The sequence below is a fragment of the Eptatretus burgeri genome, chromosome 3 (genome assembly GCF_056783735.1).
Source record: "Eptatretus burgeri isolate ZD-2024b chromosome 3, Ebu_testis_v1, whole genome shotgun sequence".
NCBI classification, from domain to species: domain Eukaryota; kingdom Metazoa; phylum Chordata; class Myxini; order Myxiniformes; family Myxinidae; genus Eptatretus; species Eptatretus burgeri.
In genome coordinates this window covers 125666865-125682542 of record NC_140963.1, presented here as the reverse complement: position 1 = coordinate 125682542, position 15678 = coordinate 125666865, and the positions used below count along the sequence as shown (strand labels likewise).

Below are 15678 nucleotides of genomic sequence, written 5' to 3'. Positions count from 1 at the left end.
TTTGGCAGGCGCTATGGATAGGCAGTCCCTTTGGGAGGCAGGGCATGAGGTCAAGCAGTGAATGCATTAAATCATATAGCTGAAAGACGCTGGTTAATTTTGGCACATTCCAAAATTTTTTGTTCACTCAATATAATTCTCCAAACATCAGAAAAAGATGTTTAATGCTTTGGAAATTTCACATTTTCTTGCGTATCTATGGAGGAGGGAATATGGCCTTGCTTGCATAAATAAATAGGTACATCGGCTTTGCCACAAGACTCGTTATTTCTTTAAATTATCAGATTTCACTCCAGGTCACGACACATATCGAGTCCGGACGATATCCCATCCTCAAAGCCGAAAAAATATTTTGATGACGTATTTTAATTATTCCGTGAGTAAATCATGGAAAATGCTATCATATCATGCATGAAATCACTCCAAGCTCCGAATTTGAAAACGACAGCACTGACAAAAGCGATGTTTCCAGAGATTCGGAGCTATGATGAACAGGTATTTGATATTATGACTGAGGAAAGTGAAAAAAACAAAAAACTTTATCGTGAAGAAATCGTTGCGGCCTGTTCCAAGTCAAAGCATGGTTGAGCAGACCTAAAACCATGGCGGCTTCAGAACCCAGAGAGGTTACCTCAGATACACCTGCAGACCCCATTGAGAGCAGTGACCGAGGATGTGCCTGACAAAGGATATAATTAAATAAGGCCGTGAATCATCTTCAAAAAGGGTGCTTTAATTAATCCAAACAACCAATTTTCAGTCGTGCACTTCCTTGGAGTTTTCTTAAATGCATGCAGTTTCAGGCTGCTAGGTTTTATAGTTTTGGAGTTATGCAGGAGACACAATGGCGCGCGCACGCGCACACACGCACACACACACGCACACGCACACGCACACGCACACGCACACGCACACACACACACACACACACACACACCAACTGTTCATGTGCAAATGTGACTTCGGCCTGAGGTCTGAGAAATTGTGGAGACCGAAAACGTGGGGTTGCCGTACGGTCTTTGATTTGATGTGGCACAGTGACCTTAAGGGGGCCCTGCGGCGGCCATAGAATTTAAGGCAGACGCAAGGTAGCTTCAAGGTGCCACGCAAGGCGACCGCAGGGTGAACGTGAGGCCCTAAGGTGAACGTGAGGCCGAACGGACGGTAACGAATGGGTTAATTTTTTATATATATATTTTTTTCGGCTTGTCGAATTGCGACGGCGAATGGAGACATGAAAAACGTTATAACTCCGCATTATAATTCCACGGCGACCTTACGACCTGTAAAATATAGCCATACGGCGTAAGGCCACCCTGAGGCCACCGCACGTTTCTGTCAATTCAGAGGGCGTACGGCCGCCGTATCCTCACCATAGAGCAAATGTGACTTAGGCCTAAACATCGCTATGTGATGAGGTCATGTGTCGGGAGGTCTTTTTTCATACCTCGCATGAAGCAAACACGAGAAATTTTTGCTTGTAACGGTCATTGCAAAATCTGGTAAGCAAGCGTTGCGGTGAGGGAACGTTGCGGTGAGGGAACGTTGCGGTGAGGGAACGTTGCGGTGAGGGAACGTTGCGGTGAGGGAACGTTGCGGTGAGGGAACGTTGCGGTGTGGAAACGTTGCGGTGAGGGAACGTTGCGGTGTGGAAACGTTGCGGTGTGGAAACGTTGCGGTGTGGAAACGTTGCGGTGTGGAAACGTTGCGGTGTGGAAACGTTGCGGTGTGGAAACGTTGCGGTGTGGAAACGTTGCGGTGAGGAAACGTTGCGGTGAGGAAACGTTGCGGTGAGGGAACGTTGCGGTGAGGGAACGTTGCGGTGAGGGAACGTTGCGGTGAGGGAACGTTGCGGTGAGGGAACGTTGCGGTGAGGGAACGTTGCGGTGAGGAAACTTTGCGGTGAGGAAACGTTGCGGTGAGGAAACGTTGCGGTGAGGAAACGTTGCGGTGAGGAAACGTTGCGGTGCGGAAACATTGAGTGATAAACGACACGTCACTGTCTCGCAGAGAGAAAGTAACTGCGTTTTATGGCCCAGAAAGTTTTGTTTTTCCAAATGAAATATCACTAATTTCTTTCCTCTACATAATATGAGAATGAACGCACCTTCATTGGGCGGTATATATGAGACCGCTGCCGTGATCGCTGCGGACAAAACAAGCATTACCTCGTTTGAGTTGTAATCAAAATGTACCTTTGTTTCCTCAAAACAGTATCTTCATTTAATGATAGAAGACACGTTGTTCAGTCTTCAAATGAACGTGAGGCCTTCAAAACAATCTGAGCTGCATGGAGAGAAAAAGATGGTGGTGATTTCTGGATGGCTGGAGTGCGTGGCCTGTAGAATGGGTGTATGACGCACCCACAGACAGACAGACAGACCCACAGACATGAACTCAGCTTTATATTGTTGCGAATTCGCGCCCACCGGCGTGCGATCGGCCACGTAACTCGAATCGCCCACCGGTCGGACAATTCAGTCGTGACCCTCCATGGAACTACCGCCAGGAGCTAGTTACGGGTGGGGGTTTAACCTCACCATGATCGTGCCAATTGCCCACCCGCGCAGGATAGGGTTGCTTGCCAAATTCGACCTACCTAAGTACCTGCGCGAGTTGTCGACCGGGCGATCGTACCTCGCCGCAGGTCGGCCAAGGACACGAACCGCTGAAGCGGTCCGTTCCATGCTACAGTGAAAACCGAGCGGTGTTATCGCCGATCTCGACGGATGTGATTCTGTTTAACGGGTGCTTACACCCGTCTACCAATTTCTTCCGTGATGCAAGATGGCACTTTCAAAACAGGGAATAGGACGCAATGAACGGGGAACAGTTCAATAAGCACATTTATGAGACATTGCACGTATTTACAGTCACAGCAATGAATCATGCACGAATGTACAGTCAAAGCAAGCAGATAAAAGAATTACCACCGAATAAAGCATTTTATTCACACACACAGTCACTGAAACAAGTCTACTTACTAGACAGCGCCACCACATGCATTAATACAAAAAGCAAAGAAAAGCCACCCCCAAATACAAGGGTGGCAGACAGGTCCGTGGACTGAATGTGACGTGGAGCCTGGATGAACGGTCAGGCCCACGAGACCGAAGGGTCTTACCCGCGCCCTCGTGGCGCGACGGTGGACAGGTCGCGACGTCTACTCCCCCACGGCCTGGTGTGGCCGCGCCTGTCCTCGGGTACCCAGCTAGGTCGGTGAGCTCTCTCCGGCGTTCTCCACCCGATGTGCAGGCTCGCGCCACACAGCAGGCACTACGGAACGGACAGGGTTACCGGCACTCTCTCAGCGCGGATGCTCGGTATGGGGGGAATTGCTGGTGCTCTCTCAGCACGTCGATTCTCTCTCAGCAGGTCAATGCTCTCTCAGCAGGTCAATGCTCTCTCAGCGAGATGGGGTTACCGGCGCTCTCTTAGCGAGTTGACGCTCGAACGAGCACCCTGGACCGCCTTGGCTCCGGCAAACTCTCCCTGGCTGTGGTCTCCACTTTGCCCATTTTCCCGGCGGTGATCTCCACGTAGCCCTCTGGTTTGCCTGCGAGCCCCTCTCTGCGTCCCTGCTACGTTCACCAACTCTCGCTCTGACACCACGACCGTCTCCCCACAACCGGCTGACTTGAGCTCCGTCTCTCGAAAACTGAACCCAGACTGAGTTGTAACTGATCGCGAGCTCGTCTCCCCCACCACTGACTGCGAGCTCCGTTCACCAACACTGGCAACCGACCCACCGACACTTCTCTCGACACTGCCTCGAGCTCCGTAAAACCGAATGGCTGTGAGCTCCGTTCTGCTCGCCCTTTTATGTGCAAGTTCTGCTCGAGCCGATGTGTGTAATTCACCGAGGCTTCGCCTCGACAGCGCGGCTTCGTCCCGGCCGAGCCGATGTGTGTAATTCACCGAAGCTTCGCCTCGACAGCACTTCTCTGTGCTGACGCGACGACGTTCCCGCGACGACGGCAAAGCGGTCGTCGCGGGAATCATCGGAGCGCTCGTCCTGACAGCGTGAACTCCGACCCCGGCAAAGCGGACGTGGTAGAAATCATGGGAGCGCTCATCCTGGCAGCGTGAACTCTGACCCCGGCAAAGCGGATGTGGTAGAAATCATCGGAGCGCTAGTAATGACAGCATGAAGATGGCGTTGTCTCCGGGATGGAGGTGAAGTGATGTTTGCAGGGTGCCGTTGTTGATGGTAGTGAAGGGAAAAGGGCGAAAGTGGTTGTTTGGGAACGATGTTGGTGGTGGCGATTTGGTTGTTGTGGGCGTCGTTTGAGAATGGCGGTGAAGCGATGTTTGCGGGGTGGAGTTGTGGAGGTAAAGAGGCGAAGGTGGTGGTGTTTGAGTTGTAGTTGTTTGGGAATGATGTTGGTGGTGGCGATTTGGTTGTTGGGGGATGATTGGTCCAAAATAATGTTTGAGAAAAGAAAAACGGCAATCTCAAAGCGTCGCAGCCCGGTGAACACGAATAATTCCGTCTAAACAACGGTGGGGAACTATCTGCACATAAACTCACTGGCATAACTGATCTAAGGACCTTTCTGGTGTGCAAATTTCCACAGCCGTAACACTCACTATGTTGGATTAAAAAAAATTAATCCTCATATAAAAAGAACAGTACGTTAGTCCATGGGCCAGATTGACCCCCCATGCACCCCCCCCCCAGGACAGTACGAGACCTTCCCATACATGAAAAGTGGATGCCACCATCACGAAATTGGGATGGACTACCTGTATGACGTCACTTTCAAAATGGCCACCAGCGAAATGGCCGAAATTTCAATTTTCCGAAAATCTCAGCTGCTATCATAGCTGGAGACAAAATCTTGGTGTCTACACCCATGTTTTTGAGGTCAAGGAATACAATGGTGCACACAAAAAATTCCTTAGGTTATTGGATCATTTAAAATTCAATAAAGTGGACATTCAATAAAATAAATTGAAAAAAATTCAATAAAATCCAGCGTAAATCTCATTTTCGCACAAATTTTCACGTCTATGATGAACCATGTGCATGGGATATTAGCTTTCGTTGATTTGTATGGATCTCATGGACATGTTTATCATATCCAATGGACTTTTATATGACAGACACAATTGCGGTATTGCATTGAAAGAGTCTATGTAGCATTCAATATGTTATGGAATTCAACATAAAACAGAATCACCTGTACATGTGAAAGGTGTTTTATTGTTGTTCAAATGAAAGCAAAACAATAAAAAATAAAAATAAAAAAAATAAAAATAAAAATAAAAAAACGATGTTACTTCATCATATCATTGTTGAAAATAAAACAAAAAGGTAAAATAATAACAATAATTATCTTGACGAGAACATTGACAATGATTGTCAGGGAAGATAGAATGCAAGCTCCTGAAAATAAAAACTACACATTATAGAGACCATGAAATAAATAAATCAAATTTTAGAGGTACATAAATTAATTGTAAAACAAATTAACAGCCATCACACACAAAGGGTTATTTTACATGTATGTACTAGCACATCACACAATCATGACTGTTCTTCAGTATTCAATCCTCTTCACTCTCACTACCAGACATGTTCGCGTCAGATGCCCCATCTTGGTCAGAGTCATCAGATGAGGTGGTGTCATCATAGTCATCATCATCATCACTGGGCAGTTTGTCATCTTCCAGCACTACCTCAGGGGGAATCAATGGTCCTTGGAACCACATTGGTTGAATGTTACTATCACTAAGAAGCCATCCATGACCATCTGTTGCTCGTGGCACTCTTGGTTGATGCATATCTGCAACTTTCCAGATACCAACCTGGTAGTTAGCATGTTTTACATGTTCTTGTAGCGCTTTCTGGCAAGGTGGCAGTTGACTCGTATCTATATTCCGCTTTAAGTTGATATTACCATCTGTGCCTCCAGATTTATCCCTCAACATTGCTCCACGAGCTGTGTCCACAGACTTGAAGCGCCCTCGTCCATAAATGGCACTGGTGAAGTATTCAAGTTCTCCAAATAATGTGGTGGGAACTTCCCACGTGTCTCCGAGTTTGGACAATGCATCTATGAAGGCTTCTGATTTCTGGAGATGTTTGATGGGTCGAACTTTCCCAATCCCTTTGTATGCACTGGTGGTGTCACAGTGTGCAAGTGCATGGAGGGACATCAGTGCAGTACACATTCTCTGACCATATTGACTGGCTAGATCAGAGATGTTTAAGTCTCCTCTTGTGACCTGAACCAGTGTCAAAAAGAATTGTTATTTCAAAACTTGATGCGTAATATAGCATTATGAAGAACACATCACTGTCAGGGCTTCGGATACGTATTGTGCCATAACCTTGTGCCTGGGCGTAGGCACAGTACAGAACAATCCTGGTGTCTGTTTCTTCTTGGTCTGAATAAAGCTCAGGTAACTCTCTCTTTGTGACTGTTAGCCCGTCATCACTATTCAACGCATCGCAGTGGCCTTGCACCACTAACACAACATTCCTCTGCACAAGCTTAGGAGCAAAGGAATTTGAAGACCACACATCCTTGATCACATCCACCAGCTGAGACTTGTTCTCACCATTCATGAGGAAACTCTTCCAATCTGCTGGTTTCTTCATTAGTGGACCTCCAATAATTAGCTTTTCACCCGACCCACGTTGCTGTCGTTCCATGTTCTTGATGGAGCCCTCCTGATGCATATCTGTAGTAAAGATGAAGTTGGTTGTTTTGGGCATATTGTCAAATATCTGATGGCAAATCAGTTGAAAGTTGCCTGGGATATCTGTCATAGTGTGGAACACAGCATTGCCATCTTGAATGAGTAATGTGTCAGATTTATTGTTCACACCTAACTACATTTGATCACCAAAAGGGCAGGCATACATTACTAAAACTATCTATGGGCCCAACACTGGAAATATAAATACAACATAACAATGAACAGAAACATGTATCGCAAGTTCACTTGAAAATTTGCGCGAAAATGAGATTTCCGCTGGATTCCGTGTCCACTTTTATTGAATTTTAAATGATCCAATAACCTAAGGATTTTTATGGGCACACCATTGTATTCCTTGACCTCAAAAACATGGGTGTAGACACCAAGATTTTGTCTTTAGCTATGATAGCAGCTGAGATATGCGCAAAATTTAAATTTCGGTGATTTCGCTGGTGGGCATTTTGAAAGTGATGTCATACAGGTAGTCCATTCCAATTTCGTGATGGTGGCATCTACTTTTCATGTATGGGAAAGTCGAAGGAGTAAAAGAAAACAGGTCTCATACTGTCCTGGGGGGGGTGCACGGGGGGGGGGAGGGTCAATCTGGCCCATGGACTACGTTCAATGTCCCTCCAGGGTGCCTTTTGTTCAAGTACACATCAATGCAACTACATGTACGTGACAGTCATTCAGCTGACACAAGGATGTATCCACCTGCCACGTTAGAAGGCAAGACCATAAGTTGCTTAAGGCAATGGGAAAAGCCTTTTACCTCCCATGTCTGTGCCATACGTACATCAACATCACAGATCATCCAAGCACACCCCTTCCCCAACCAAATGTGATGCTCAAACAGCCAATCCCATGCAGAGAAGAAGCACAAAACGTTTGTCGGTGTACCAGCACACAATTCAATTTACCAGTTTTCCAACAAGGAACTTCAACACAGGATGTCATTCGGCCCATCAAAGATTGTGTTAGTGTTGCCAACCTCTGATCGATTGCCCGTGCTCTATTCTTTTAAAATGCTGAGGATCAAGCAAGGAAGCAGCACGTACCATTTTTTAAGTCATTGTTATGATTTGGACAGGATTTGAACTGCAAACATCCCAGACTAAGAGCAGATGCTGGAACGATTATATAACCAAGTATAGTTCGTGGCCAACTAATTTGATAAGGATAACCAGGGATATTAATTTATGTTCTCCAATATAATAAATGGACAGCCAGGTTTACATCCCAATTAGCATCTAAAGGAGGGGCACACTCTGAGAAGCTGGATCCCACAGTGGTACCGCACCAGAACAATTTTTCAGTGAAGAATTGTCTGGGATTCAATGGAACTGAAGGCTCTCAATAATATTGGAATCTCTCACAATGAAGCTGAATCACAAGATCCACTGACTGCATCGCAAGCAGTTCTGTGGCACCTTTTTATTTTAATCACCTCTCCTGTGGTCTCTCAACACTACAACACCAGGATTTATGCGTTCTTCCAGTCACCCACTCCAAGTGAGTTGAACTCCCAAAATCCCACTTATGCACACCTCAGCTCTTGCTACTCGCTTCTCCTGCATGTGGAATTTCCTTGCAGAGGCTGTGCTCTCCCACTACTCTCCAGGGTTTCAAGCAGCCAGTGCACGGCAATCTCATGTCATCCTTCATCCTGACCTGCAATCCTTATTACCTCCATTAACCTTTCTGAACACAACATTCTAACTTGCAGGTTGTATTCTTTCCTTCTTGCCTTGTTTTGTTTTCTTCTCCTGTTCATTAATTACCATGCTGATTGTGTTCTCGTACAAGAGTATCCCCGCTGCCATATTTTCAGCTCATACCGTCCGTCACCTTGGTGTTCAATGCAACTCGATCTTGTGGAGAGAAAACGAAAGTCTGACCAACTGACAATCAAACCTATTTGAAACACCAAGCAAACTACCAACTGAACTGCCCTGCCACAAGGTTTCAAATACCTACAGCAATTACCAAAGGGATAACTTTCACGAGAATCTCCCTCAAAGGTAATCAGATGGACAGATTGTAAAATAGTCATCAACTTCACAATAAATTAGAACAAAACAGCTCCACCATTCGTTTTGATGTTAAATTACCAAACTTCCAAAGCAACATCTACTGCTGAACCGTATTCCTTTAAAAGAAACATGGTTGTCATTGTTGTCATCTGTCATCTATCATCTGTCATAAAATTACCCCAACACTTCTGCAAAAGCCTAAACTTCAAAGAAAAATCCGACAAGAAACCTGCCATTTGAAGTGCAATTCACTTAGCTTTAAATAAATCCATCAAATGAAGGTTATCCAACGTCATTCGCCATTGTGGATCAACCACGTACTAAATATAACTCTGGCCTGTATTCCTCAACAAACAACCATAATCTGATATATTTGACTGGAAGGATTCTTCATGATGCTTATGAAGGACATTGATAGGCATATGGGCTGAAAAATGGCTGTTGCCAAGGGTGATATAACCTAATCACAGGAACTCAACACTTTTACAAGTAATCGTTCAGTTGAGCAGGCAGCAAAATGTTTTGACAACAATTGGCAACATTCTAACTTTATTTTGCATTTTCAAATCAGGCAGAGCAAGGAAAACGTTGCCCGAAGCAAAAAGCGACTGATAAAAGCTGATGAACCATGTCTACGCAGAAATAAATTTGTAGCGTACCAATATTCTACTGATGATTCTCACACAATGAAATTTCTTCTGTTGCTTTAGAATATAAGATGGTACAGTGCAACTCCAAAAAAAAATTATAACAGTTCCCTGATATTATAATCAGTAGTTGCAACAAATGCAATGATCTTTAATGAAGTATACATTTTTGTTTACTTGTTCAGCATTCCAACCTGATCCATTAAACATGATAATGGGACCCCAGGTTTAAATCACATATGCCATGTTGATTTGCATTTATGTCCTATTCTCCCTGTACTTAACGTAGGCTTAATATTCAAATGTCTTTTGTCTTGCATGTTAAGATCCTACATGAATTGAATATCATTGAACGAAATAGAATTTTGGAATAGAATATAATTTTATGAACGCTTCGATCCTTCTCAGGGCATGAGCCACTTTGATTCGATCACCACAAAGACAAAAAGATAAGAAAACAAGAAGGATGTCATGCATAGCACAATACTTGCAAAATACACAAAACAAATTTGACCTTAAAAAATAATTGGCTGGTTGAACTCAATAACAAAATACACAAATCCTCATCAAACTTCAAGTCAATCGGATGAAAATTGAGGATTTTATAGATTCCACCTTAGTTGTCGACCGTTGGCCTATGTTGGACTTTTGGTCGATGTTGACCTCAAAAATAATTGGCTAGTTGAATTCAGTGACCTGAAATATAAATCCTCTTCAAATTTCAAGTCAATCAGATGAAAATTGAGGTTTTCAGAAATCTCACTGAAGATGTTGACCTTTGGCCTATGTTGACCTTTTGGTCAATTTTGACCTCAAAAACAACAGGTGGTTGAATTCAATGACAAAATATGCAACAACTCTTCAAATTTCAAGTCAATTGGATGAAAATTGGCAATTTTAGAATTTGAGCCTATATTGACCTTTCAGCCAATGATGACCTGAAAAATCATTGGTGGTTGAATTCAGTGACCTGATATGCACATCCAGCTCAAATTTGTAGTCAATCGGATGAAAATTGAGGATTTTAGAAATTCGACAAATTTGTTGAGCTTTTGACTTCAAAAATAATAGGCTTCTTGCAGATGATGAACTCCACCATGTGATGAAGTTTTGTGAAGATCGGTTGAAAATTCTGACCTCCAGGCGATAAACATAAAAACAGACAAACAAGAAAAAGACGTTGTGCAGAGCACTATACTGTACTTGCAAAATCCACCCCCCCCCCTCTCCAAAGGTTGCCATGGATATATCAAATTGTCCATCTCATTAAGATTAAAATTGACAATCTTAATCAAAGCTCAGGCCAATCGGATGAAAATTGACGATTTTTCATATAAAAATTGATGATTTTAGAAGTTTGACCTTGAGTTGACCTTTGACCTTTTGATCGCAAAAAATCGTTGTCACAATTCGATGACGCAATATGCAAATCCTGTTGAAATTTCAAGTCAATCGGAAAAAAAATGACGATTTTAGAAACCTGACCTCACGATGACCTTTGAACTCAAAAAGATGCTTTCCCTATTCAGTGATGGACTATGCAATTGCTGTTTAATTCTCAAGTTAATAGGACATAAATTGACAATTTCTCAGTTCAAAATTGATTTTAGATGTTTGCCCTTGAGTTGACCATTGACCTTTTGACCTCAAATAGTTGGTTTTCTAATTCAGTGACGCAATATGCAAATCCTGTTCAACTTTCAGGTCAATCGGATGAAAAATGACGATTTTAGAAATGCGGCCTCAAGATGACCTTTGACCTCAAAATCAATCGCCTTCTCACAGGGCCGGATTTTCCAATTAGACCGGTCAAAATAGGCCATTTTAGGGTCAAACCCACCACAAATTGCAATAGTAATCATTCAAGTTTTTTTTTCACTCCAAATATCTCATAGAATGACATACCAAAAGTCACCTTAAATCGGGGGATTGGAACAGCTTAATTTTGACCTCAGTTTAAGGTGACATTGAAGAAAAAATTGACAGCCAAAATATAAGGGGAGGGTATAGTAACATGACCAGATCATGACAAATTACTGGCCGATTCTCAATATTAAGATATCGGTAGATTCACAATAAAATTACCTTTCAAACAACACCACAAGTAATGATGTAGAGCTAAAATTAACATCATGACGGAAGAAAAACATTTCTGCCTATCACTAAAAATTATCGAATCGAGACATACATGTTGACATTTTTAAATTCACAATTTTTTAATTTACAAAGTAGGTCCGCAATTGGTCTGAATATCTATATACATGATTTCTGACTGTCTCAGTTTTTTAATTTTGCCAATATGTAATGCAGTTAGTGAGATATAACCAATTAATTTACCAACATAAATAAAATACTATGATGAATCAGTATACAAATAAAACACAATTATTTTGTTCCTGGAATTTCACGAATCAATATTCCTGCAAAAAAAAATCAGACAATTAGTTTGTGCTGAGAAGTTTGGAATCCTCCTGGGTGCTGATATGTTATACTTTATCTCCATTTATTGCTCTGGAATTTAAAATAGCAAAAACACCAAACTAAAAAAGCTATTCCAGCTCGAAGTACTAAGCTACTAAAAGCAAATATACAACACATTTTGTAATATGTACATGTAAATCTTAACAGTGCAATTCCAGGGTAGCAATTTTCTTTTCAATACTACATGTAACTAGTAAACTAGTACTGCACTATTTGTTAAAACGACACAACAATCACTATTTAATAGTGCTATCAAGAGCTGACTTGTATATCTAATGAAGAAAAATAAATATTTAAACTACTTCAAGTAAGTCACTTCTAAACAACACCTTGAAAAAAACAAATTTACAAATTACACATTATAATACATCCTCAGCATCACTTTCTGGATCAGGCAGGATTGCGTTAGAGCAGTGTAGGTCTTTACATTCTCCACATGCTGGAGAACATTTTAGGCCAAATTTTCTACATTAGCATCTCTGTGTACTACACTTAGTTCTGCAATTGCAGTTGAAGGCTTCCAGAAGATTGTCAGGTGCAGGCTTCAAGTTAGTGTCCACAGGCACCAACTTACCATTGATGATCTTTCATCCCCAATCCTCAGCACACATTTCAACCCCACTCCATTGTTGGACCTGATGATAAACACGTTGGCAATGGTACTAGGTTGCTGAAGATGTGGGGGGCAAGATACAAGGTTGCACAAATGTTGTATTGGTTGAAACCTTCTGGGAGAAGCGATGCAAACGAAGTGAGTCCAGTTTCTCACCAGGTTGACCATTGTACAGACACACCATGGCACTTTCACCTGCTGTTACAATGGCCTTCTGTGTTGCTTGAGGGTTTTTGAAAACAGCAGCCTGCTGCCAAAAATATGCACTTGACTTCAATTTCTTTAAAGCTACTGGTTTTCCAATGCCAAATACCCTGGATGTGGTGTCACATCCCAGTATGGCATGAGCAAACAAAAGATTATCACAGATATGGTCTCCAAGTATGTCTCAGACCAGTTTGATGTTCCAGCACCTTGGGATCTTTTTTTGAAGTCGACTTTGGTTCTGGTCTGAAATAGATGTCATACACTGACTGTCTCTGATGCCTGACTGCAAAGGAGTACTAGTAAGTCAGTGTCGTCACCAACAAGAACAGTGTCCTTGCTATCAGCTGATTTAATGGCAGTTTGTGTGATCAGGACATCTGCATCTCCTTTTGCATGCAGTACATCACAAGCATGCAGTTCAAATTGGTCACAGAGTCGGTTGATCTCTGTTTGTTGACATTGTTTGTCAAAAACTGATCTTTCTTCATTGGACAGACCATGTCACTAGTGAAATGTACAGGGACACTGGCATCTGATTTCGCTCGCTTGTCATGTGTAACATCTTTGGTACATGGTCCATTTTCATATCCATCGAAGACTATGATGGCATGGTTGTATTTATCTGCAACATATTTTATTTTATGTCGTGGCTGCAGATTTCATCAAAGGTCTGTCCAACTTTCCATGGAATTCTATGCAGGAGTGCACCACCATCAAGAACATATTGCACATCATTTGAAATACTAAACATGCCAGAGAAATTAGATGGGAGTTGGTTCCATAGAGCATCTGCCAGTGGTGATTTATTAGGTGCAAGAAGTACATTATTTGTTTCAAAAAGTGATGGAGGGTAACTGCAAAGCTCATGTGTAAATGTCTCTTGCAAATCACCAGATTCTTTTCCTGCAGTAACCATACGCTGAAAGAGCAATAACGGATGAACAGATACAGACTCTTTGGCTGTTTGCATGGCCTTTGCCTCACAACCTGATTTTTTTTCTTGAACACATAGTCTAACACCTTGTGACCAATCATTTCATTTAAGATCTTCTCCCCGACACAGAAGACATTATCAACATTGACTGAATCACTTGCAGTAACACCAGTGTCAATGCTGTGCAGGCTTAGGTCAGTATCAAATGGATATTTTGATGACAGGAATGACAGGAGTTTATGGGTGTCATTGATGTCCCTTTCTTGACGAGCAGAAGACAGGTCCTTGTGTTGATGGCTGGTACTATAGTGCACTGATGTGTAATCTTGCAAAGCAGTGTTTACCTCTGAGCAGACAGGACTTGATAGTAGCCATGTTAGCCTTTGTGTTTCATCCATCCCTCTTCCTCTTGTCAAACCTCCTGTAGTCTTCAGGCTTCTCATGAGGACCTGCTCAATCACAAGATATGTTGAAAGCCCAGCCCAGTATTGGTCTGAACAACGGACGACATGAAAGCCATTTTCAAAGTGCTGCTGCACTTCAGGATGCTTAACTGGTAAGTGGGTAAGCTGCTGGAGGTATATATGCATTGATTTAGTGTATAGGTTGTGACCAGCAGCAGCCAGATAAGGTAGCATATCATGCAAGGTCTGCACATGCAAATTCCAGTCACCAGTACGTTCTGATATCTACCATTCTCATGTACGTCATCCAAGGCTGTGCTGTTCGATGATGCTTTCGTGAATCTGTAGCTTTCTTCATTAAAGAATCTATCCTCTCAAAGATGTCTTTTGAGAAAGCAATTGCCAATGCTACTTCTTTCTCTACCAATGAATCATATAGTTTCTCTACCTCATGCAGATCAACTGTTATGCTATCCAAATCTGAAGACAATTTCATCAACATCTGATGACAGTTGCATATTTATCTCTTCACTTGATTCATCATCCTTGTGCTCCATGATTACACTTCCAAAATTAGTGTTTGTCTCCAGCTCAACACCATCACTATTGTCATGCATCCGAGATATACATGTAATAGGAACCAGAGTGCCAAATGCCGTTGAAGCAAGCATGGTATTTAGAGCTGCATCTATCAGAAGGTGTCCACGGAAGGTGTCCATCAGAAGGTGTGGCCCTGTCATATGCCTTTCCAGTCATCATGTGAGTGAACAGCCCTCAGCCCCTTTCAATCATTAGTACATTTATTGTATCTTCTATGGCAACCACAATAACATAGGACAAAGTAAATAGACTATTCAGTTATCTTTAGTGGGGAATTAAATCTGAAATGGTCATACATCCAAAAATAACTATTTTGGTCACATTCTCCAAACATTATCAACTCTTAAAAACACCAATCTTTGGTCAATGCCATTATATATATATATATATATATATATATATATATATATATATATATATATATATATATATATATATATATATATATATATATATATATTTTGTTAGAAATGCATTTTCATGATGAATCTGTTGATGCCTCTATATAAGGGATAAGTTTTGAATTGTTCACAATATTACCATAAATCCAGACCCGACCCCAAAATTTTATTTTATGATATTTGTGGAAAAATGCTGCCTCAAACTGAGGTCAAAATGGAAATGTTCCAATGCTCCGAATCAAGGTGACTTTTAGTATGTCATTCTACAACATATTTGGAGTGGAAAAAAACATGAATGATGACTATTGCAATTTGTGGTGGGTAAATCACGATTTTGACCGGTCTAAATCGGCAACATAGGCCATTGGCCAAGGGCCCACCAGTAAATGGGGGCCCACCGCGGACTTGTGGGTTCTCTGATCGGTTTCATTGTATGCTTTTTATTATGCATTGTATTTCATTATAATTTATGATGCTTCAGTTTCATTGTATTTTTCCATTATTCCTATGTGTAAGATGTACATGATATGGAACTTGATTTACTTTGATGTACTTGATATGGAACTAATTTGATTAAAAGTTATTGATGTTACATTATGTTGTAATTCTTTATTTTTTTTTTTACATTACAATATTATGATATATATATA

General features: G+C 42.0%; 2 protein-coding genes across 5 annotated transcripts in view; both read right to left on the bottom strand.

The window, feature by feature from the left end:
- CTC1 (CST telomere replication complex component 1) overlaps positions 1–15678 on the bottom strand; it is a 414875-nt gene that overhangs the window by 344556 nt on the left and 54641 nt on the right. The window lies entirely within an intron of this gene.
- On the bottom strand, positions 4817–14261 carry LOC147030926 (uncharacterized). The gene is given in 7 exon segments (XM_085872057.1): positions 4817–6217; positions 6219–6841; positions 12444–12539; positions 12664–12796; positions 13187–13287; positions 13369–13608; positions 13710–14261. Coding segments are annotated over 7 exon segments (2412 nt in total). The 3' UTR covers positions 4817–5550.